This window comes from Emydura macquarii, unplaced genomic scaffold, assembly GCF_026122565.2.
Source record: "Emydura macquarii macquarii isolate MOO-44397 ecotype Brisbane River unplaced genomic scaffold, CSIRO-AGI_Emac_v2 contig_1230, whole genome shotgun sequence".
Classification (NCBI taxonomy): domain Eukaryota; kingdom Metazoa; phylum Chordata; order Testudines; family Chelidae; genus Emydura; species Emydura macquarii.
In genome coordinates, this window is record NW_027131367.1 from 19,022,596 (window position 1) to 19,046,372 (window position 23,777).

A 23,777-nucleotide genomic window follows, 5' to 3' on the forward strand; every position below is an offset into this window, starting at 1 on the left:
AGCGTGACCATATTGGAATGCTTCTTCATTCGCCCTGATCCAAATCCGGAGCTCCTTATTCAGCTCTAATTCAGTCTCTACTCATGCAGAATTCCCGTTGACTTCAACGAGCGTATTTCCAGAGCAAGGGCTAAATAAATGAGTGGGGTTGCCAAATTTGGTGGGATGTATTCTTGGAGGTTTCATCAATCAATCACATGACATAATTAAAAATTAAACTTTAATTCTCGGAGACCCCAGAACAATCCTGGGGGGCTGGCAACCTCAGTAGGGACTGAGTAAGAGCAAAGTAAAGGCCTGAGGATTCGGCCCAGTATTTATAACTGGCCTAAGGACTTGGCCCAGAATGACCATTGTATTTCTGCCAACCCCCGTGCCAGATGAGCTCAGATTCTCGGTGGCCAAAAGCAGTGAGTGAATGGAAGAGTGAAGGTTTCACGGCTGCCCACGTAGACTGTACATACTGTTCACGGCCTGCTAATCCCTCGAGTCACCTTCCTCATTGCATCCTCTGGCCTTGGCCCTTTGGCTCGTGTTACCAGCACATCAGCAAAAATGCTGGTCCATGGCAGAGCTGTCGAGGCCCCCCGTCAAAGCTTGCTAGTGATGTCACGCTTACTGATTTGCATAGCCCCACCCAGCGTTTTGGAAAAGGAGGTGGGTGAGGCTGGGAAAATTGGAACCATGGCAGATTGAGGCTTTGCCATGTGCTGGGAACATAAACCGGCAATGCCGGTGCATAGGGCTGTCACCAAAAATGTCAGGACACAGGTAGGCTGGGGCATGTGCCGCTCCTCCCTAAGACAGATCTGCCGCTGCTCACGCAGCAGGCGAGCCAGGCAGGGGCCTATTCAGCTGAAGATAGGCTCAGTGCAGAGCTACACCTCAAGGAAGCAAAATCCTTCCCAGGACTCCCCGCAACACAACCCCTTTGCAGAGCGCAGCACAACCCCTTTGCTCCTGTGTGTTCCGGGTTAGCTGGGAGGACCAGCACGATGGCCAGGCAGTGGGGACTGGCTCCACCCACTGGCTCGGAGGGGAAGTAGGCATTAAGTGTAGCACCTACCTGCACCTGGAGTAGCTGGACCTAATCCTTGAAGGGTTTAAGCGAGGGCTCTCCCAGAAGCTGTCAAGCAGAGCAGGGAAGCCTAATGGTTAAGGCACGGGACTGGGACTCGGAAGACCAGCGTTCAGTTCTGAAATCGGCTGCAGATGGTCCACGTGACTGTGCCCGAGTCACTTCGCCTCTTCCGTGCTTCAGTTTCCAGCTGTAAGACACGGCGTGATGGGGGTTCCCAGCCCCCACACGAAGGGTAAAAGGAGTGGCGGAGCAGTACCGGGACAAGGCCCCCTCCCACAGCAGCTGCCCATGGAGGAGCTGCTTAAAAGGGAGCTCTGGAAGTGGAATAGGGGGTGGCTGGGGCTGGGGAGGAAAGGACAGCAAGATGAGAGAGAGGCTGCAGAGGCAGAGCAATCCCTGGGGGAAGGATCAGGGCTGTAAAATTTTGCCAAGAGGCACAGGCCTGACCCTGCCCCCCCCCTTCTCCCTGATCAGGGGGAACAACTGGACTCAGTGAGAGGGGAAGCTCCCCCGCTGCTTTGAAATGGGGGAGTGTGAAAACAGAGGACTAGAGCCAGGCCCCAAACTGACAGGAAAATAGGGAAGGTGGAAGCAGCCCAGGGAAGGTGGATCTGGAGGAGCAGCCAGAAGGGACTGAGCCGCCCTTGCCTCTCTCCCCTGGGGCCTGGACTCAGAGAAGAGGGGGGGCCTGGGTACCCCCCCTTCCCTCCTCCACCTTGCTCCTGAGAGACCCTGTAGGGCAGGAGGGGAGGGCGAGAGAAACTGTGACTTGGCCACTGGACACCCCACCCCAGGCTGCCCAGAAAAGCCAATCCCAAGACTCAGAGCCTGTTTGACCACAAGCTAACCACTAGACCTGCTGGCCCCAAGTCATGCCCACTACGCAGGGATGATGCTTCCCTACATGACAAGGTGTTGTGAGGCTCAAACCCAGTAACAATCGTGAGGTACTCAGCTGCCTCAGTGAGGGCAGGGAAGTAGATCCATTCCAGGCATTCACAGTCTAGCCCCACCTAAATAAATAAATCTAAACCGGTTGAGTTATTCTGACTTTTATTTCATTGCTGCTTAGTCCACACGGTCGGTATAAAATCAGAAAAGCAAAGCAAAAAAAACCCGAACAAACAAAAACACAAACAATGTCTGGAGTCTTAGCATCAGAAGGCACCATATAGGATTCTACAGTAAGGTGCCCACACAATTCATTGCCAGACACACCTTGGACGCACAGAAAGAGGGTTACAGAAGCTGGACTCTGGAAGATGAGGACCTACGGGTTCCATCCAGAGATTTGTTTCTGCTACTCCTGACCATGGGGGGGGGGGGGCGGGAGGAGAGAGGAGAATTGGTTATAAATGCTTTATTAACAATAATACTAAGAGCAACTTGTCTAAGTACAAAAGCCGTTACAGACCACTTATTACATAGAATTATTGATCATTTCTATCTTTGTTTATCTCATAAAATTGTTAACTGAATTTCCAGTGAGTAAGATTAAATGGCTAGCGATACAAGGAATGGCGAATAGATAGCACCATTTCACAGATTTGGTATTTTATTTCATAGCTATATATTGGTTTGATTCTTTCCCATTTTTATCTACACAGCAAGGAAAAAATAAAAGTTCAAGGTCGCAGGCTACAGTTCTCGGGTGGTTTGGTTGGGTGAGAGTTTGTTACACGCAAGGCCTAACACAGGGAAGTGTCAGCATTCTAAGAGGAAGCTTCCAATAGAAAAGGGATTAAGGTACACCAGTTACAGTAAATTTCAGTGGAACTGGTGGGTAACATTTCTAAAAGCCCCTATGTGAGTTAGAAGCCCAAGTTCCCAACTGGGTGTGGTTGGCAAGTCAATGGCTCTTGGGCTCCCAGATCACTCAGGTGCTTTTGAAAATCTGGGCCTGGGCTCCTAAATTCCCGAGACACGGTATTTATATAATCGCTTCAGGTAATAGGAACGCACCACTGGCTGGAGGGGGCAGATCCTCCGCTGGTGTAAATGGGCATCGCTCCACTTAAGCCGCTGGAGCGACACGGATTTCCAACTCACACCAGATCCCTAGGTGGTGGAGTTTCTTTGGTGGGCTGCCTGGGGGTGGGAGCTTTCAACAAGGATTCCATTTACTTTCAGGGTAAAACAAAAGACAGGGACATGAAAAATACTGCGCTCTAGTTACACTGTTAGGAGTGATAGTTCTTTAGGCACTTTCTTTAGGCTTTAAAACATAGCGGATGGTCAACAAAAGCACACAATACTATGTACATATATGTAAAAAGTGTTATAAATAGGTTTTTTAAACCATAGATACTATATACATCTTCAATTAACACAGTAACCCTTGGTTTGTTTCCTTTTGGGGGTTTTTTGGTTGGGTTTTTATTCGGGAGGGGTGGAGGGTTGATAACCGCCCCCCTCGTTTTCTCATCTTTTCTTCCCCTGCTTCAATCCTCTCCATGGACGTCATGAGTGCCCTTGTCTCGGCCCCCTCGCCTCATGCATCATCATTCGCGCTTTCTCAAGATGACGTAGATCACACCGCTGATGACGGCCAGTGGGAAGGCCACCCAAGCCAGGATGTAGGCAAAGCCGAAGGAGACATCCCCTGCGGTGGGCTGCCAGTCCGTGTGTCTCGCTGTGAAGATCGCTGCGCCACTCATCACGCACAGGCCTGGGGGGGAAGAAGTACACATGGAACAGGTCACACAGAACACGCAAGGGTGTAATGCAAGAGCCGTCCTTGCTTTCCTAGCCAGCGAGGTTGGCAGGGACAATGCTGAACAGCACTGGTAAAAAACCCGCCTGTCTGTCCTGTAACCTCATGCCACAAACAGAGACGCCTGATTGAAAAAATCTGGGTGTACGGAGATGCAGCTGGAAAGGAAAACGGCTGTGGTTTAAGAACGATCAATTCCTACAGAGCTCTGTACGGGTGTGTGATTTTTGGACGGATACAAACACAACGTTGCCTTTTAAGAGATCAAATTCCACAAGCAGGTCTCACACGCATGATTGAAGAGCTGGACTGTGACACCCCCTACTCTTGTGGGTGAACATTTACTCACAGGGGTGGTCTCGCTGGAGTCCATGGGATAAAGTGCTTACCAGGGCGAGTAAGGGCTGCGTAATCTAGCTACTGGCCCCACCACAGCGTAGGCAGCCACTGTGCAGGAGCCTCAGACAGCTCTGCCAATGCTCCTCTGTCCCAGTCTGCGGCACTTGCCTCTGTTACAATTCCCGAGCCTCTCCAGAGGAGAGATCACCCGTCACACCCAGTTCTGTGATATCCTCCAGTCAACTCCTGTCTCACATGAGCCACGCCATGATTCAAACCCAAGGTCTGCTGAGCGTGTGAACCAGCATCCCACCGACAGCGCCAGGCGGGTAGGACACATTGTGTGTCTTGCAGACTTAAATCTCGGAGCAGGGTTATAGATCTCAAATGATTTCAAATTTAGCACATGGGAATATTCCTGATTTAGGGCAGTTTCTCTGAGCAATATGGCAGGAGCTCAGATTCATTTCCGAGTGCCCATGCCTTGTGTTAGGAGGGGAAGGCACAGCATTTCCCCACAGTCACGCTGCACCTGCCGGTGCTGTGATGCAGAGAGCTGTTCTGCATTTGAAATCGAAGCAGTCTTTAAAATGGGCCCTTATCCATGCTCATTTGGTAGGGGTGTGCTCTGGGTCCCTTCTACTCTCCTCCCCGTGCTCTGTGATCACCTCACAGGTGGGGGCAGAAGAGAGGAAGTGTCCAGAGTTCAGCACCGCCACCTGGGGCAGTTTCATTCCCACCTCTCTGTCCTGGGAGGAGTACACGGTCTCCGTTCCCCAGCTTTCCCAAGCCTATGGCTGCGAAGGACAAAACCTAGGAACCCTGTGTTCACAGGTGCCACCCCTCTGGATCACAGCAGCAACCAACGCTCCAACAGTGTCGCAAAAAATATCCACACTGGGGGCTTCAAAGCGCTCACACAAAGCCACCACTATTCCCCACCAGAAACAAGGTCTTTTACGGGCTCCCCACAACCCACAATCACTGTGCCACTGAAGCAAACTCTGTTCCAAATCTCTCCAACAGGCTTCGGGACCACCTACATCTAGCCACAGTGATATTTGAGCTGTTATTTCGCTTTACACTACACTCCTTTGTTCACGGAAAGTGCAGAAGTGGGAATGTGTTTAATTAATAAGTCGCTGAATGCAGTTTCCATTTTCCAGGCAGAGAAGAGCACTCCCACTGCTTTGGCCCAGGCAAAGAAAGCAAAACGATTGTCTCTTGACTCTGGTGGGATAGAAAACCAGCAGGCGGTCATTCCAGAGTCACCTACGGACGGCTAGAAATACTGCAGTCAGTCAATTGCCCATTTAAGGAATCGGGTAGAAGAGAAGAGATGCTAATGATTGCATTTCTCCTGGCGATCGAGCATTAGTGATTCTGACCATGGGAACATGCTCCCCTGAGTAAAGCCCAGGACAGGGTGTCAAGAAAGCTGGGGTCTCTTCTCTGTTTTGATGCTGACTTGAAGCGTGTGATCTTGTGCAACTCCTACAGGGTTTAATTTTCAGACATCTGCTGGTGAATTATGTGCACAAAGGCACATGCATGTGTGTGACTACTACCCATCTGCCAAGGGGTGTTGTGAGGTCTTAATTCACGGATGTCTGAAAAGCACTTTGAGCTCCTTGGACAGAAGGGGATGTAGAAGTGCAAAGCACCGTCATGTTATCCTGAACAGACTTTGCCCTAGATACCCTATCTTCTGTAGCTCGTGGCAGCCAGATGTGGCAATTCCCAGGCAAAGACAGCTATGAACTAGGAAGGACTTTAGGTCTAGCCTCCTATTTGAAGTGGCCCTGGGGTCGCGGGGATTTGGGTGTGTTCGTAGCGCGGTGTGGGGAAAAATCTGTATGCTTGGCTCTAGCCAGCGCTTTCTTCTGTGAGCTTCAACACTAGCATTCACCTTCTATGGTCAGAGGAACTGTCCTTTGGATGAAGTGTTAGCTCGAGTTCCTGGTCTGCTCTCACTGGTCTTTGAGGAGCAGGAGAACCCTGGTATCCTGTCTGCCATAACCCGGTTGCACACAAAACGTTTGAGCACCCAAGCCGCGTGCAAGCTACTGCTGGATGCAATGGCTGCTGCTTGCATTTGCCTGTGCAGTGCCCTTCCCATCTCAGGACTTTGCAAAATGCCTTGAGACGTATGAATGCAAAAGCCCCGCGGTAAAGCCAGTCTGTGTCTGACAGAGGCTGACCCACAAAATAGCCCAGCGTCCTGACTGCAGTCCTGGGCACTATGGAACAAAACAAGACAAAGTCCAGAGAAGAGGAACAAAAAGAATTAAGGTGCTGAAAGGATTGATTTGCAAGGGCTCTTTCGGTCTGCCGACAGCCTGACTCCTCTCATACTTACACGGTGAGTGGAATCAATCTACAAATATTTGCAGTGTGTAGACACTGGAGAGAGAGGGAGGAGTTTTTAAGGGTCACGCCAGGAGTTTGAATTAAGAGGACCAGAGCTGAACTCACATCAAGGAATCCCCAGGAGGCAGACTGTCAGGAAAAGCTTAACACTGAGATCTAGCCCCTGGAATAACTACAGGGAGACTCACTGCATGGTCGTTAGGCTTGGGGAACACATTGTAGGCGTATCCAGCATCGGCCCAGGAGGAGGGCCGAGATGTGAACTCACAGATCTTGTCTATCGTGAATGCCTAGGATTCCATGCTTCCCACCAGGCAGAGCTAGACGGAGGGACCCTGGGCTGGGTCACCTCACCAGAACACAGCAGCGCTGGTGGGAGAGGAGTTCCTCCTTCCAGCTGACAGGTCCTCCGTGCACTGGAACCAGCTCAGCCATTTGGGAACATCAGAGCTCCTGTACTTGACAGCCCGGCACGGCTGCTGAGTCAGGCTCCGCCAAGAGAGGCGTTTACGCTATGGCTCTCGGACCTGCCAGGCTGAGTCACCTGGTCAGCGGGCTGCCCTGCGGGCAGGATCATCAGAACAGACAGTGCCGGGGCTGAGTGACGTGCCGGGGAAGAGACGTCTCCTCACCTCCCACAAGGATGCTGTGCGAAAGCTCCACCCAGCTGCAATGAACTTTCCATCGCTCAAACTAGCCCTGCCTGCGACTGCTAGCAGGAAAGACACAAGCAGGCGGTGGCCCCTTTCTGAAGAGCTCCTGAATCAAGGCTCCTCAGGAACCAGGCCTTTCCAAGACCATATACAGGGCAAAGATGAATCGCCACAAAGACTGGACGCTACCAGAATCTGCTCCTTTGGCTTTAAACACCAGCCCCGCTTTTGTTGGCACATGCGGAAATCTGGGTGGAGAGCCCAGCTGGCTTCTCTGACCACGGCTGCTTATCTCTGAAGGAGCAGAGGACATGGATTCTAGCTGCAGTTCACGAATAGCTATCCTGAAATTCAGGGTAACGAGGTCTAGCAACCGCCCTGAGATTCCCCGTACCGAGGTGGGGTCATGGACACAAGCGCTATTATTTTATCCATTTCTCTTCAGCCTGGTGTTGCGACAGAAGCAGAGATGGAGGGGATTTAGAAGCCGCTGCCAGCATTTACCTCCAGGCTGCCCAACAGTGAGGGCATGAGGACATGCAGTACCAGGGAAAGTTTGTCCCTGGAACAGGTGGGATGCAGGCAAGAGCAAAGCCCCCCCCTCACTGCCCCACACACAAACTGCCCTCCCACAAGCTGCCTCCACCCTGGCGTAGGTGAGAGGGGACGTCACTTGCTGTGGCCCATTCAGTCCCTGCCTTCTTCTGGGACCTCAGCACAGAGGCAGACCTGTGTCCACCAGGAAGCGGGCTCAGCCAGCTAATGATGCACACCCAAGCAGTGCAGCTTCCAGAAGAGCCAATTCCCACTGCCCCCATCCTCCCCCCGGTCAAAATCAAGAACCAAGCGGAGCTTCTTTGTCATTCACCCTCACGCCTCCACCTGGAAGCATTTCCCCTTTAGGGCCTCAGAGCCATCGTCCATTTATCTTTCTCCACTTACCGGCAAGGATCTGGAAGATTCCAGTAATGTAAAACCGTCCCCCCTTGGTGAGCGTAAACAGCTGGCAGAAGAAGAGGAACAAGGACAGCACGCTGAAGATAATGGAGAGGATCATCATCGCTTGGACAGACTGCAGCCACTCTGGGGGAACAAACACACAGTCAGGGAGACGTCAGTTCCAGCTCAGGAGATTTCTCTGCAGGGATCACAGCTGCTCCTACTAGAAAGCCTGGTTCAGAGGCCACTCAAGTCAATGGACATCTGTCCACCGGCTTCGGAGTGCTTTGCATCCGGCCCCATGGCTGCGCATGCTCAGCAAGAGCCGTTTGCGAATCCATGCGAATGAATGACACGACCTGTCTCCATTCCCCTACGGTAGGGAACCATCCTGCAAGGCCACAGAGAAGGGCTGGGCCAGAGGTCTTTTTCCATCTCCAATTCAGGGGAGAACCTGCGGCCTTCCCTTATCAGATCCCAGGTCAGTACGAGAAAAGCTTCACAAGCAACCCCTGCAGAAGCCAACCCCCGATACACAGGGAAGAATGGCCCGGGATTTCTAAGGGCAAAGCAAGCCATGGGGTGGTCCCAGCGGGGTCAAGCAAAGTACAGTATGATCTCAGCGCTGGTCCCGGGTACCTACCCAGCTGCTGCCATGGGAGGTAACCTGGGTCCAGTCCTATCCCAGCACTGACATGCGAGGCAGCCAGGAGACCCCTCTTCTGGGATTACCCGTGTCCATATGTGCTCAGCATTAAGAATGATATTTTCAAAGCTGCCTAAAGTGTTTTGGATACCCATTTCCTTTCCTTAAAGTGAACAGGAACTGGGCACCCCAATCCATTAGGCAGCCCTGAAAGTCCCACTGTACATGGATTATTTTCTGAGTTATGCCACTTCTCTCCTTTCGTGCTGTTTGAAGCATCTTGAGCTACGGGGTCAGCAAGACCCAGCAGTCCGCCCCAGCTGAGAACAAAACAGGGTGCAATGCATAAAACGCGGATACTGGACCATGCCACCAAATCAGCGGGCAACGCTGTTCATTTGCGCCTTGAGGAACATTCACATTAGTGGCCCCCTAGGGACACATTACAGCCGAATCCAATGCCCACAAAAGTCAATAGAAATATTCTGATTGACTTCAGTAAGCGTTGGAGCAGGCTCTGCAGAGAAACATGGACAGCCATGTTTAAACAGGGAAGACAGTGAGCTAGGGGACATAAATACCCAGCTGTTATAAACATTCCCTCTTACACCCTGATGGAACGAAGCTCTTAGGAAAGATACTTTATTGTAGCTAAGTTTGGCAACTGGCAAAGAGGAGATTGGTCAGACCAACCCCTGCATGAGTCACTGCCCAGCTATTTCCAGTTTTTGTGGCCGTCTAACTCCCCTCGTAAAATAACACAGATGCAATGACCCCAAATTCTGCAGTGATACTAGAGTCATCTGTAGCGTTCGGGACCACTAGAACGTAGTCATTGGAATAAACGCTGTAGCAGGTTTTTTAAAATAAATTTGACATAAAAAAAATCATTGAGGGGGAAACTGAGGCACAGAGCAGGTACGTGACTTGCCCAGAGCCACATGCAGAAAATATGCAGCAGAGCCAGGAGCACATCAGGCCGCAGCTGGCGTGAACAGATGTAGCACCACTGACCTGAATTCACCACCAGCTGACGATCTGGTCAAAGTCCCTTGAATTCCAGCTTTGTGCTCTGCCCCTGCACTAAAGAACACAGCTTCCCCCCTAGGTTTTAGCAGCTGCTCAGTTTCACTTCATTTAAACTGTTTCAAGACAGCCAGCCATAATTAAATCTGCACCTTGCCTGGCTATTTGTTTAGCCACATGACAATCAATGACTTGTCTGCGTCTAGGTGCCTCCCTGATGCTCGATTGAAACGTCATGCAATGGAAAGAAGCTATTTTAGAACCCAAAGGTCAACTGCTGCTCTCAGTGATGGGGGTAATTCCCACGGAAGTTCACGGGAACTGCACCTGTTGAACCGAGAGCAGAATTTCCCCCCAAAAGTTTAAACATAGACTTCATCCAAAACCTCTAATTATAATACAGGCCTGCTTCATCCTATTGCAGACAGCTGTGGAAGAGTCCTACAGAATTTAACAGAACATGATCACTGTAGATTTCTTTGTAACATCCTATGGAATAACAGAAAAGATATCCCCAACATAAAACACTACAGGACAACGCATACAACTCTCATTCGGTTTAATTCCACACATTTTTAGATACATTTTCAAATAATTCTGTTGCATTTCTATAGAGTCCTGTTGGTTTTACATTTACTAGATTTTTTCCACTCAGGGCTCTTTTAAAGCTTGCACATGTCAGAAGAGCAGTGGGGTTAGCCCGTGTCCAGACCCGATTCAAACTCCTGTAAGTATATCCTGTCTCCCTAAAGTTCCATGCAGTGGGGCAAATTCGGGTCTTGATCTCACAAGCGAAACGAAATCAATGGGAGCATCTCCCATGCATTTCAGAGCACAGTTTGCCTCGCTATTCTATTGCGCTTCCTGTCCCAAAGTGCTGTGCAGCATTGCTCCAAGCTATTAAGGAAAGCTGCTGTATTTCATTCCAGAGGTGGCTGCATCTTAGTGGTGAGCAGGCATCGCTGTATATAACAGTTTATAACAATATTTGCCATTGTTTAGGATCCAAGGCTTATCACCACTGTAAGCAAATATAGTTTCAATGATCACTCCGTGGTTTCACTGTATGTTTTAAGCACCATGCACATGAAATGTTCTGAACATCTAGTCAATCTCAAATCCCCCATTAGGTCAACAAAACCACAAACTCTGCACTTTCCTTCAGATCTTTTGCTGCTCTAAAGCTTCTGGAATGCAGCCGTGTTATCAGCGAGATACGGGCTGTTGAAGTGCTGCTAATGTATGCAAATCATAACACAGGCTATGTCTACACTTCAAATGCTACAGTGACACAGCTGCAGCGTAGACACTCACCACAGCAACAGGAGGGGTTCTCCCATTGCGATAGTTAATCCATCTCACCGGAGAGGCAGTAGCTAGGTCCTTCGACCTAGCACAGTCTGCACCGGGGGTTAGGGCAGCTTAACTAGGTCGCTCAGGGGAGTGGATTTTTCATGCCCTCAGAGACACAGCCATGGCAATGTCGGTTTTCCATGCAGACCGGTCCAAATCATTGAACTCCTTGAAACTCGGCCCTAGAGGACTGACTATCGGGAGGACCAATACAGCTACTGCATCTTCAGCACATCAGCCAATAGCCACAATGCGGTGAGGGAAAAGCAATACGGTTAGTCTGTACTCGGGGGACGTCAAGGGGGGAAAAGGTGGGGTGGTAACAAGAATAAGAACAATAACCCCCTTTCTAGTTGTTTTCTCATCCCCACATGAGCTTTAAACGAGCAAAGAAGAAGAGATGGCTCAATAAACCAGCTAGGTGATTACCAGCCTGCTGCATTTCGCCCTTAATCTAGGCTCCGATCCAAAGCAATGATGCCAATTGGAGTCTTTCCTGATTTCAGTGGGCTCTGGGTTGAGCCCCTAAACTAACTGCCTCCAAAGGAAAAAGATTTAAAGGAGGGCCTTTGAGAGAGAAAACAATTCCCCTGAGTCAGAGGGTGAGGACCCCTTGAATTGCACCCCTCTTTTTGGTTCCGCCATCTGAAACGATTTATACCAAATGTGCATCTTCCCATAGTAATAGCAAGCCACATCCTAGGGATTTGCAGGCAGCAACTGCAAAGAAAAGCCACGGGTACGTAATAGCCATGCCATCTAGCAGATAATACTCTTGACTGAGATTTAGGGAGCCTGGGTTCTAGTCTGTGGCTATCCTTGGAACCTGCTGTTTGATGTGGCCTCTTGGCCTATCCTGGTACATGGAGGTAATGACACTTGTCCAAGTTAGTGAAGTGCTTTGAAATCAACAGACAAAGGCGACTATTTTTAAGGGAGTCTAATGGAGGCAGCTGCCCAACTCTCAGGCTGTGGCTATGCTAGAGCTTACAGCGGCACAGCTGTCAGCTCCCTAGTGTAGCTGCTCGAAACCAATGAGAGAGCTCCCCCGTCGATTTAATTAATCCACGCCCAGCGAGCAATGGTAGTTATGTCACACCCACACAGCGGTGTGCATGCCAGCGCTTAGGTTGGTGTAATCTATGTCGCTCAGGGGACGGCTCATTCATGCCCGAGCAACGTAAGTTACACCAACGTAAGTGGCAATGTAGACGTATCCTCTGAGTTTCAACTTAACTGCCTTTGTCTCCTTTGACTAGCCCAGCCCCTAGGGGCAGAGTGCTGCTGTTTAATTCAGGGGGCAGTGATTTCATGAACTGATTCTCCTGGTTTAGTATTATATCCTACATACGTATCTACTTTCCAGTTATAAAAACTGAACTTCAAATGGAGAGATCTGGGGCTAATGGAACATACCAGTGGTTCTCAACCTTTCCAGACGACTGTACACCTTTCCAGGAGTCTGACTGGTCTTGCGTACCCCTACGTTACACCTCGCTTAAAAACTACTTGCTTACAAAAATCAGACAAAAATACAAACGTGCCCCAGCACACAACCACTGAAAAATGGCTCACGGTCTCATTTTTACCCTATAATTATCAAATGGAATAGAACTGTTGTACTTACATTTCAGTGCGATACTTACTGTATAATAGTATCTAGCACAGCATAAACAAGTCATTGTCTGTATGAAATCTGAGTTTGGACTGACTTCGCTAATTCTTTTTATGCAGCCTGTTGTAAAACTAGGCAAATATCTAGATGAGTTGATACACCCCATGGAAGACCTCGGTGTACCCTGGTTGAGAACCACTGGAATATCCTATTGGCTCTTCAGAATCATGTAACTCAAACGGTTACAAACAGCGTTATTTGTGGCTTCCACAGTAGATCAAGGGACTTAATCCACTTTTCCATAAGTATCTATCCAGCCAAATGTTTGCCTCCTTACTTCCAGGAGGAGATGGAGGGTAATAGGTGCGCGTGCGCGCGCTCGGGGAGGGGAGGGGGGGGGGGAGAGAGGGAGAGAGAGAGAGAGAGAGAGAGAGAGAGAAGGGAAGGAGTCCACACTAAGGAGATAGCACACCTTGCACCAGGTTGTTTTTAGAGCCCCCTTTGACACAAATTAGGCAAATGGCTTTTGGAAAAGGTTGGAATTATTTGAAGTGCTCTCACTGAAATTCTACTGGGGATCTGCAGATCCATCCACATTCGTCCTGCATTACTGACAAGGATGTGCAAAGAAGATTCTGAAATCAGAAATTCACACATGGGGTGACCACACATGGGGTAATGCAGGCTCCAGAGTTGTCCAGTGGGTAGGGCACTAGCTACGGACTTAGGTGACCTGGATTTTCATTCCCTGCTCTCCCACAAGCTTCCTGTGTGACCTTGGGTAAGTCATGCTCTGGGCCTCAGTTTCCCCATCTATAAAACTGGGATCTCTCTTCCCTCTATTGAACACTGTAGAAGTGTCAGGTAGTTTAGTGATGGTCACCATAGAGGGCTATGAATCCTGCTGGGAGAACAGCAATGAAAATGTGCTGTTAGTAAAGTGAGCAGACATAATGAGACAACACAAGGTCTGATCCTCCAAGACCTAGTGTTATCATTTATAGAGCATGTGTGAAGGGCTACCACTCAGGTTTGTGAATAATGATGCAAGGTGCAGGAAAGGGAGAGGCAGTCACCCAGGAAGCTGATATGCTCTGCCCATAGCATTTTCCTGACCTTAATTCTACAGTAAATTGCAAATGAAAAGAATCTTGAGGTAGATTCGAGCAACCTGCTTGGTTAATCTCCACAGCATTAAGTCCAGTACATATAGTTGAAATGGCGACATGCACAGAACATATCCACGTGCCGTATTTAACAGCTCATGATTTCATTTTATACACATGGAACATCTATCCTCCTAAAGGATCTCAAAGCCCAACCTATGTACAAATGGTGCCCCCAAAATGCAGCCACCTCTGGGGAGGAAGGCAGCAGCCAACCACACAACATGCACACACAATTAAGGGGAAGGAAAATGCCTAGCCAAGAATGTTAAGGAGTAGGGTTTTGCTCTAAGTACCAAGGATTGGAAAAGGTCAGCAGCGTCCAAGCCCAGGACCTTCAGAACTAAAAGCACAAAACCTCTACTTTTTGGCGCTAAAGGGCTAAGCTGGTTAGTGGGATACAATAGCAGACTCTAAAGAGGCCACCTCCCTCCCCCCATACTTTGCAAGTGGATTGCAGAGGCAGGATCTTGCTTTTCAAGAACTGGTCAAGAATGTGACCTGAAGTCAGTGCATCTGCTTAAAGAGGATGAAAACCTGTGCCGGCACTGCTAGGACTTGAACCTGTGGTTCTAGGGAGTCTAAGGCCATGTCTACATTACAGCTGACAGCTACAGTTGGCACAATTATAAATCAATCATCCCCCGAGTGACACAGCGCTGGTGCGGACAGCAGGAGAATCTCTTCCACTGACATAGCCACTGCCGCTCACGGGCTGGAGTTAAGTAGAGCAGCTGCACTGCTGTAAACTCTCTAGTGTAGCCGTAACCTAAGTATTTTAAAGCTAGCCATTACTCTAGTCCTCTTGGAGGCATGACCTGAGTGGGCATCTGCGACCAGCCTTGCTCTCCTTTGGCCGTGCCTCAGGCGAACTGCTTCTCCCCAGCCTCTCAGTAATCGCTCCAAAAATACACAATCCGGCAGCTGGCCGAAATGAAGGAATCTCCTTGTAGTCGTGGTAATCTGGGCATCCCACATGTGCCCCCAGCCTTATCCAGAACCAGTGCACGCATGGCTGGTTTGTTTGAACCAAACCTCCCCCTCTAGTCAAAAGCAGGCAACGTCCACATCGCAGCCACGGGCAGTGTTTGCAGCACGTCCACACATCCGAGCCAGCTAATCTTGCTAGCTTGGAGCAGTGCAGCCACAGCACTGGCTTCAACACAGCCTAGCCACCGGAGTGATTGCCTAGGGATCCAGGCAGATCTCTACAGGCTGTGCAGAAGCCCACGTTGCTGCAGCTTCATGCTACTGGTACCGGAGCTAGCCAGGTTAGAGAGACAGCTCCAGGCTGGCTTTAAACTGCAATCGCCCCCCATGACTGCAACGCAGACACACCCTAAACATGTAAAGCAGACCCCGATTTAGTGGAGTGGCTAATCCGCCTGCGTATTTTCCTCTGAAAATGCTGGCACCACCAAATGGTAACTTTTCCTCTGCTTTGTTCCCCCTCCCCGCCCCCCAATCCCCACAGCAGTTGAAGAGATCTGTGTCAGCCTCTCACTGATGCCTGTTCGGGCAGCCTATCGAAGGCATCTCAGAGGGATGCTTCATGGCCGAGGCTGCAGCTGCTTTGTTTCACGCCGTTCCAATGAGGCTACCAGGCACAGCCTGGTACAAGTGCTCCAGACAGGTCTGACTCCCTCTGGGGCTGGACAGACTCCCAGCAATACCAGGTAAAGAGTGTGCTGGCGGGTAACAGGAACCGGGCATTAAACAATTCTAAAGCTTCACTTTGCCGACAGGGAGGGGGAGAGGAATTGTTCTTTAAATGAAAGAATGAAGAAAATGCAGCCAAGGCCCCCTTTCACGTCTGCCTCCTCTCATTTACGTAGGTGTAAATGTAAAGGAGCCCCGAAGGTGCTTTACAAGATTCCTGAATGATAAGGGCGCTAAGCTTTCCAGTGAGGCTATCAGCCCATGCCCATACATGCCTTCCTGCTGCCCGAGTGCTCCAATCCCTCTGTGTATTACAAAGGCAAACAACCCAGGCAGTGCAGCGTGAGGAAATCAGGGACATTCCTGAGCGTTCCTCACCCATTTCACGGCGTCCCCGCACCCTAGAGCCACCCTAACCATGAGCCACGGCCATCCAGGAGAGCTCACTCTGTAGCGCCTTTTAACAGGACAGGTGGGGGCGGTCCTGCCTGGCAGGTACTGCTCTAGCCGTCAGGAGCCCCAGATTCTGTTCCCAGCTCGGCCAGGGGCTCTGGGGCGCCTCACCCCTTTCTGTGCTAAGGTTTCTACTCCTACCCTTTGTCTGCCTTGTCTAGAGGAGAAGTTATATCAGAGTGACACACTTATTCCAGCATAAGGGTAGCTCAAACCAAAAGGCAGTATAGCCTAATGGGTACAGCACTGGACTGGAAGATCAGCAGTCAATTCCTGGCTCTACAACTGGCCTGCTGGGTGACCTTGGGGACCCCATTTCACTTCTGTGCCTCAGTTTCTCCAGCTGTAAAGGAGGATAATGATACTGGACTCTTTCGAGATCTGCTGCTAAGAGACAGGTATTTTTATTATACCCCTTCCAAGCAACATGAGCTAAAAATGAAAAGAAAAGTCTTCTTCTACCAGAATTGGCGTGTCCACGGCGGGCGGGCGGGCGGGGAAAGGGGGGAAAAATTATATTGGTATAACAATCAGTTTAAAATGAACACCCGAGGTTATACAAACACCAGCACCACCCACTTACTTTCCCATGCAGACAAGGCCTGACTAACCTCTTCCCAGTAGGCCCTGCTGTCCCTTATTACGTGTGTATACAGCATCTAGCACAATGGGGGCACTGATCTTGGTTGAAGCTCCAGGTGTTACTGCACCACACAGAACATCACCACTCTGTGGGGGAGACTGGCGTGCACCCAGCAGCGCTCTCCCCGTGACATGTTACCCCTTAATGAACAGCCACAGATAATGGGTTTAACAATGATCCCTGCTCTTAGCACCGCCACGTTCATTGCAAGAAATGTTTTTGCCTTTGTTGCATTTACTGTCCCAGCAGACTAGTTTGGGCGTCTATCAATAGGCATTAGCTTGATGCACTTAGGGCAGGTATATGGAGAAGGGAACGGAAACCCCAGGAAATCAATCCCATGAACGCTATGTACGTTCCCCGAACAGTACATCAAACTTTGCCATCCTGGGATGAAGAAGATGAAAGAACTGGTCTTAACTTGCTTTACAGAAGGATTGTGATCACCATCACCACTTTCCATCTGGGGAAACTGAGGCACAGAGCAGCTAAGGCTAATGGTCAGGATTTTCAGAGCAAATGAGGGGAATTATTCATGTTGCAGTAGAGATGAGGCCCCTCCTCCCCCAAGTCATAGACCAGGCTCCCACGGTCCCAGGTGCTGTAGAAATGCAGCAAAACGTAGTCACACAACTCTTATCAAAATTAATAGGAGTTATGTGGCTAAATACCCTACTTGGCTTGGAAAATTTCAGCCAGTTTTTTGAGTGCCAAAAGCTAGTCACCCAGGGCCAGGCATGTAGGTGCCTAAATATGCAGATAAGCGCCTAGTGAGAGTTGGGTGCCTAATTAGGGACCTCCTAGTCCCCTCCCCTGGCTTCCACAGCTAGAAGGAAGGAGATGGAGCAAAAGAGGATCATTTTCCTTTCCTTTCTCATCCCTCCTTCTTGTTTTTCCCTCCAGGCCACAAGGAAAAAGGCCAGAAGTCTGCATAGCTTTCTAGGGCTTTATATTCATATACAAGTGCACTGCAGAAACAGGGCTGAGAAAGACACAGCATGCCTTTACCGCTCTGCAATAAGATGCCATCATGGGCTTCAGAAAGCAGCAGTCTATTGCTGCCATGGCTAGCTAGATTGCACCTTGCCTCCCGGCGGGAGAGGGCGGAGTGGCGTTTTCCCTGCTACTTGAGAGGAATCCTCTCAATTCACAAGACATGCACAAAGCTCTGTCAGTGGCCAGATCTCTGTGGTTTGGATGCACATGAACACAATCCATTTGGACCCTGAAGGTTTACTTCGAGATATTAAAATGCCCTGCTGGAAAACTAGAGGCACCAAAGGAAAAAAAAAAAAAATGAAGAACTTTCTCATCACCAGCTTCATGACATCTCAACTAGCTTCTCTGCAAATCCTTCGGGTTTGCGCTCTGATCTGCGGCTGGGCTTTGGCACATGGGATATCTCCTGAGAGCAGCCAGGATGGGAAATGCAATACCCCTTGGGGAGCGCCCTGCCAGGCAGAGCAACCGAATCCCTAGTGAGCAGTGCCAGGGTATGAGGGAGACATTTGTGTCGTTTCCTCCCCATCGCCCACCAATCATCCCAACAACAGTAGTCAGGAGAAATCCTGCTGTTCCTTCTGAGACCGTGCAGGGCTTCAGACACTGCAGAACCTGTACAGAGAGGGGAAAAATCAGGGGAGGGGAGAGGGGTTATGTCTACACCCTCTGCACACTGTGCAACTCAAGTCCACGTAGGTTCCCTTTGCCTACAATGCAGTTTGTGGGCCTAAGTGGGCATGTGGAGCTGCTGCTGGACAGGTCCCCCCAGCCACTGAACCCCCTGGAGCAGCAAGAGCTACTGCAATCTCATAGCTGCTGCAGCATCCTGAGTGTGTGTGTGTATGGGGAGGGGAGATTCTTGTAGAAGGATGATCTGTGGCTGAAACACTGGACTGAGAATCAGGAGACCTAAACCTGACTCCGCTCTCAGTTACGCTGGTGATTTGCAGAGAAGCTAACAGATGTCACTTTGACTTCAGTGGTGCTATTACTGCTTCACACCAGTGTAAGCGTGGAGAGAAGCAAACCCCTGGGTTCTATTCCCAGCTCCGCCTAGGACCTGCTGGGTGACCATGAGCAAATCACTTACGATCTCTGTGCTTTGGTTTTTGTCATCCGTAACCTGGGGATGATGAGGCTTCCCTAGTCCACAGGGATGGTGCACGGATAAATTTGCAAGGTGTCCAGATATTAGGGTGATGGATGCCACAGAAACGCTTACAAATACACGTTAGGTTCTTCCATTGCCCCTCTCCATGCTAAGCACTTCTATCCAGGGTCAGACAGGATTCAGCCCTTCAAAAGGGATTATGAGAGATGCACTAGCGCCACCAGATACTTCTTCCTAACTCAAAGCCAGTATCAAATACAGTCACTGAACCACAGTCACCAGGACTCTCCAACAGCTTTGTGCTACTCTGGCAATGAAAAGCAGCCATAATCCACTTCAATAAAGTGGTGCAAAGCAGCCGGAGGCTACTGGTGAATCCGTCCCAGACGTCCTTCATCTGCAGGAAAGCAATATTGCAAGATGATGAATGCATCACAATGAACGACACACAGAATCTGACATTGGTCGTGTCCATCTCAGAAACCACTGGAACCTGGCTGAAGAGATTATACGTGAACTGCAACACACTGTAATCTGCATTAATGACTGACACAAGCCATCTTCCACCACAGAAAACACTCCCCCCAATTTACACCCCAGGAAACTCCCACTGATGCCACAGACAGGGATGACTTAGAGACACCCTTGACGTTACATATTTCTATTTTGTTTTGAGCATGGCACCAGTATCGTAAGGACCACCATCAAGCTGAAAGCTATTGCCTGGATCCAGCAAAGACTTACGCAGGGGTTTTGCTTTATGCATGTAAGTATTTCCACTGAAGCGCGTTGGACTACTGTGCACACAGTTAGAACGTGCATAAGTCTTTGCAGAATTGGGGCCTAACCAATGCCAAAAAAGTTAAAAGGAGTTTCAGGCATGACACCCTTTCTCCGAGAGTATGTCTACACGGCCGTCGTGAGGCATGACTGCAGCTCATCTAGACATACCTGAGCTAGCTTTCATCTAGCTAGCTCACGTACAGAAGCAACACGGCTGCAGTAGTACAGGTTTCCATGCAGGCAGTACAAACCCGCCCAGAACCCTGCGTAATTTCTCTGGCAGCTAGTCTGTTCAGCTGGGGCTTTGCTGGTTTTGTTACCATTCCCTCCTTCTGCTGAATGGGTCTCCATCCTGTTTCCTTCTGGTCTCTAGTTTTGCCACATGGGCTCCCTTTCACTGAAGGGTAGAAAAGCTACGAGCAGAAGCTATGAGCAGCAGCGTTGGCTGTCCACCTGCAGGCTCAGAAAGGGGACACTGCATTAGCTCACACTTGGAAGGTTATCTTTGCAATCAGAAATGCTATAATCCTTTTCATTTTTTTTTTTTAAATAGACATATTTTGCAGAAATGAATGGCTTAGGCCCCACTCTTGCCTGGAAAGCATCCACCTCATCAATAAAACAGACTTTCTAAGACTTGGCCCAGCTTTTCCAATCCAGATTTATACCAGCGTAACCGAGTAAAATTTTCCTGTATCCCATCTCTGTGATGCGGCTCTTCTTGCTCATATGTTTGATTTATACTTGCTGCCAATAACTGAATTAGACACAGATATTTCTCTTTGGGGCAAACTTTTTCAATGCAAGTTTTCCGTCATGGTTCGAGAGCAACACCAAAGACTAGTCTGCAGCAAAGATCCCTAACACAGAGACAATAGGACTTTTTAAAGACAATCCACAGTACTCTCCTGAAACATCTGTTCACAGACTAAAATACTTACCGGGAAACTTGGTCAAGGGTTTGTCTGGTTAAGCTACTACTCTTTGGGTCAAATTCTGCTCTCCATTACATCCACGTAACCAGACTGAGAACAGGACATACACACCCATTAACAAGAGTATCAGGAGAGTCTGGAGGACTCCAGCAGATTAATTTTGAGCTGGATTCTCAGCTGGTGTTAGAAGGCAGCTCTTACATTGATTTCCAGGGAGGTGGGCCAATTTACACCAGCTGAGGATCTGGTCCCTCGTGCAAAATTAAGGCACTAACAGGATAGGAGACTGAATGCCAGCTCTCTGCCTCCAGGCATATCCTACACTGGAGTTACTCCTAATTTAGATTAGTGTGATCAAAACCAGGAGCTGAGGAATTTGAAGTTGTCTCTTCACCTCCTGGGTACTTACTTTTCCCTGCTAACTTGTCTCCTTTGGCTCTGGCATCTTTAAGTAGCCAACTAAAAAGACAATCTGTATTTATCTGCACTGGGACAATATTTAACAAGAGAACGTTGAGAATATCCTTTACTTTTTAACATGCGGATTATGAGCCAGACACTCAGCAGTGGACGTGCAACATGCAGGGCAGCAGAGGGAGGGGGCATATATGTTTCCTTTGCCTTCCTGGGAATTTGGGGCACTCCATGCTGGGCCAGTCCCAGCAGTTAGAGACTGCCGGAGCCCAGGGGAGCACTGGACATGCCCCTCCCCTCATGCCAGCAGCCGGGAGTGGTAGAGGAGCCACTACAACAGCTCTAATCTATGCCACTCGAGTATCGCTCTATGTGGAGATCCTCCAGGGCTCAGCCTGCAGGGTTCAGGGCACTTCGTGCCAGTAAAACAATGCAGAGCCGTCACCCCAGGAACAGAGGCTGTATTTCTGTGAGGTGTCCAAGTATCTTACGAGCAGTCTGCAGAATTGCCAAGGGAACCCACTGGTGAGTGTGTGTCCCAGGTCCTGCTTGGTGCCCAATCCTCAGAGGGTAGGAGTCTCTCAGGGACCTGCAGCTAGTGAGCCGCGGCTCTTTAGCTCAAGATTAACAGCTCATGCTTTTAGTTCTGCAGGTCCCTGTTCCAATCCCTGAGGGCCATCGCATCAGCAAACTGGAAAGCCCCTTCCCTGCCGTGCTGCTTCGCAACCAACTGCTTTGCAGTTTGCAAAGTTCCCAGGGGATTATTTTCAAAAACGGATCCCTTCAATGACTAATATACACCCACAATTGCAACCTGTGACCAAGCCAATAGAAAGTCACGGAGTGGCAATCTGCGGAACAGAAAGAGGAAACATGTCAGAACAACCCTAAAGCTCGGGGGGGGGGGGGGGGGGGGGGGGGCGGCAAAGGGCGGGAAGGGAGCAGCAAGAGGGCCATTTAAAGTTTCCACCAAAAGCTTCTGGAAACATAAAAATTGCAAGGTGGAAAAAATCCACACATTCTTGTAAAAAATTTTGTTTTAGGAGGGGAAGAAAAAAAAAAAAAAACAGTTCAGTTTTTGACAAAAAAAAGTGTTTGAAAAATTCTGTCCCGCTCTACTTAAGAGCATTAAAACCCACAGGGTCAATGATCACTGCAGGCATAACTCCAGACTTCACTAGATTTCCACCAGTCGCGGGTCTGACCCATAGGCTGTTAGATATACAATTCTGGGATTCGGTGCTGAATTCCTGAGATAAGTCTGCTCCAGGAACGTCTGGCAGCTCGAATTAAGCAGCGATTGCAACATTTCTGGCATAGCTCTCAGCCTCTTGAAAAATGACATTATCTAGCAAGCAAATGCTGAAAACAAAGCAATCAGCCCGCAGATGTGAAAGCCAAAGGATTGGGCATCCCACACGGATTGTGACGCTTGCTCTTCTCTGAGCATCCTCCATGGTATTGCAGCAGGCCTGTCAGATTGATACGCTCAGGAAACGCTTACTCAGCCATCAAAAAGAAATTCCATCATTCAGCTTTGATGGGAAGCCAACCCCGCCAGCTGCCGAAAGTTTACGAGTTCCAAATGGAGAACAGCGGTCTAGTGGCTTGCGCCTAAACACTAGGAGGCAGGAGGGCTAGGTTCTGTTCCCAGATGTTTAACTTCGGGCTCGATTGTGCCACCCACTGATTTCAAAGGCGAGACTGGCCCAGCCAGGGCTGAAATTTCAAAAGCTCAGGACCAGATTTTCAAGTGCTCAGCACCCACACTTGAGGAAAGATCTTCTCCAGAGCTCAGCCCCCCTTAAGTCACCTAAACAAAGATCACGTTCTCCAAAGCACCAACCATCATCTCCTGGGAGAGACGCAGCTCGGCTTTCAGCACCCAACATTCTGGGCTCCTCTGAGAATTCCCGTCTCGGCTACGGCTCAGTAGACCGTGGACAGAATGGGGCTCATCTGATTTCGAGCCAGTTCCTGAGCCCAGCGGCTCTCAACCTTTCCAGACTACTGTGCCCCTTTCAGGAGTCTGATTTGTTTTGTGTGCCCCAAGTGTCACCTCTTAAAAACGACTTGCTTACAAAATCAGACCTAAAAATAAGTGTGTCACAACACGCTATTACTGAAAAATTGCTCATTTTCACCATACAATTATAAAATAAAACTGGAATATAAATAGTGCATTTACATTCCAGTGTATAGTACATGGATCAGTATAAACAAGTCTGTATGAGATTTTACTTTTTATGTAGTCTGTTGCAAAACAAAGCAAATATCTAGAGGAGTTGATGTACCCTCTGGAAGACCTCTACATACCCTCTGGGGTACATCATACCCCCGGTTGAAAACCACTGCCTTAGCCTTTCTGTGCCTCCATTTTCCCCATCTATAAAATCCGTAAAGCTCTGGGATCTATGAACGAACGGTATGTTTTGTAGTATTGTAGGACCAAGAGTCACTGTGCTAGGTGCTGTACGAACAGAACAAAAAGACAGTTCTTGCCCCACAGAGATTTCAGTCCAAGTATAAGCACTATGCAATTGATGCTGAGCCCTGCAAAGCCAATGGTGCAACTCCCATTGACTTCCAAAGTGCAAGATCAGGCCCTATTTAATTGCTAAGAATTATCAGGAATGTTGCAGGAAGCTGTGCTTGAATTTAGAAAGAGAGAGGGGGAAATCTGGCAACTGATTACTCTACAATATAGACTTAACTCTTATGATGGATTGGGGGGGAAAAAACAGTTTCTACTAAAAGACTAAATTCTGCCAAATTCTTCAATGAGAATTTCATATTCATACCCAAGGGAAGAATTTAGTGCTACATTATTAAATGTTGAGCAGTGTCTTAAAAACACATTTCCATGAGTCTCTCCT

The 23,777-nt window shown here is 49.1% G+C and overlaps 1 protein-coding gene across 5 annotated transcripts in view; it reads right to left on the reverse strand.

Annotated features, from left to right (window-relative positions):
* Nucleotides 1–2,117: 2,117 nt before the first annotated feature.
* The window catches only part of PMP22 (peripheral myelin protein 22), a 30,920-nt gene continuing 9,260 nt past the window's right edge, over nucleotides 2,118–23,777 (reverse strand). For 4 of the 5 annotated variants that reach the window (XM_067547705.1, XM_067547706.1, XM_067547702.1 and 1 more), the window contains exons 4-5: nucleotides 8,099–8,239; nucleotides 2,118–3,749 (exon numbers count right to left, since the gene is read on the reverse strand). In XM_067547705.1, the coding sequence (XP_067403806.1) occupies nucleotides 3,583–3,749; nucleotides 8,099–8,239 (308 nt within the window). In that variant the 3' untranslated portion in view covers nucleotides 2,118–3,582. Of the gene's footprint in view, nucleotides 3,750–8,098; nucleotides 8,240–17,945; nucleotides 18,271–23,777 lie in introns of those variants that run through there. The other variant, XM_067547703.1, reaches the window with a different exon arrangement.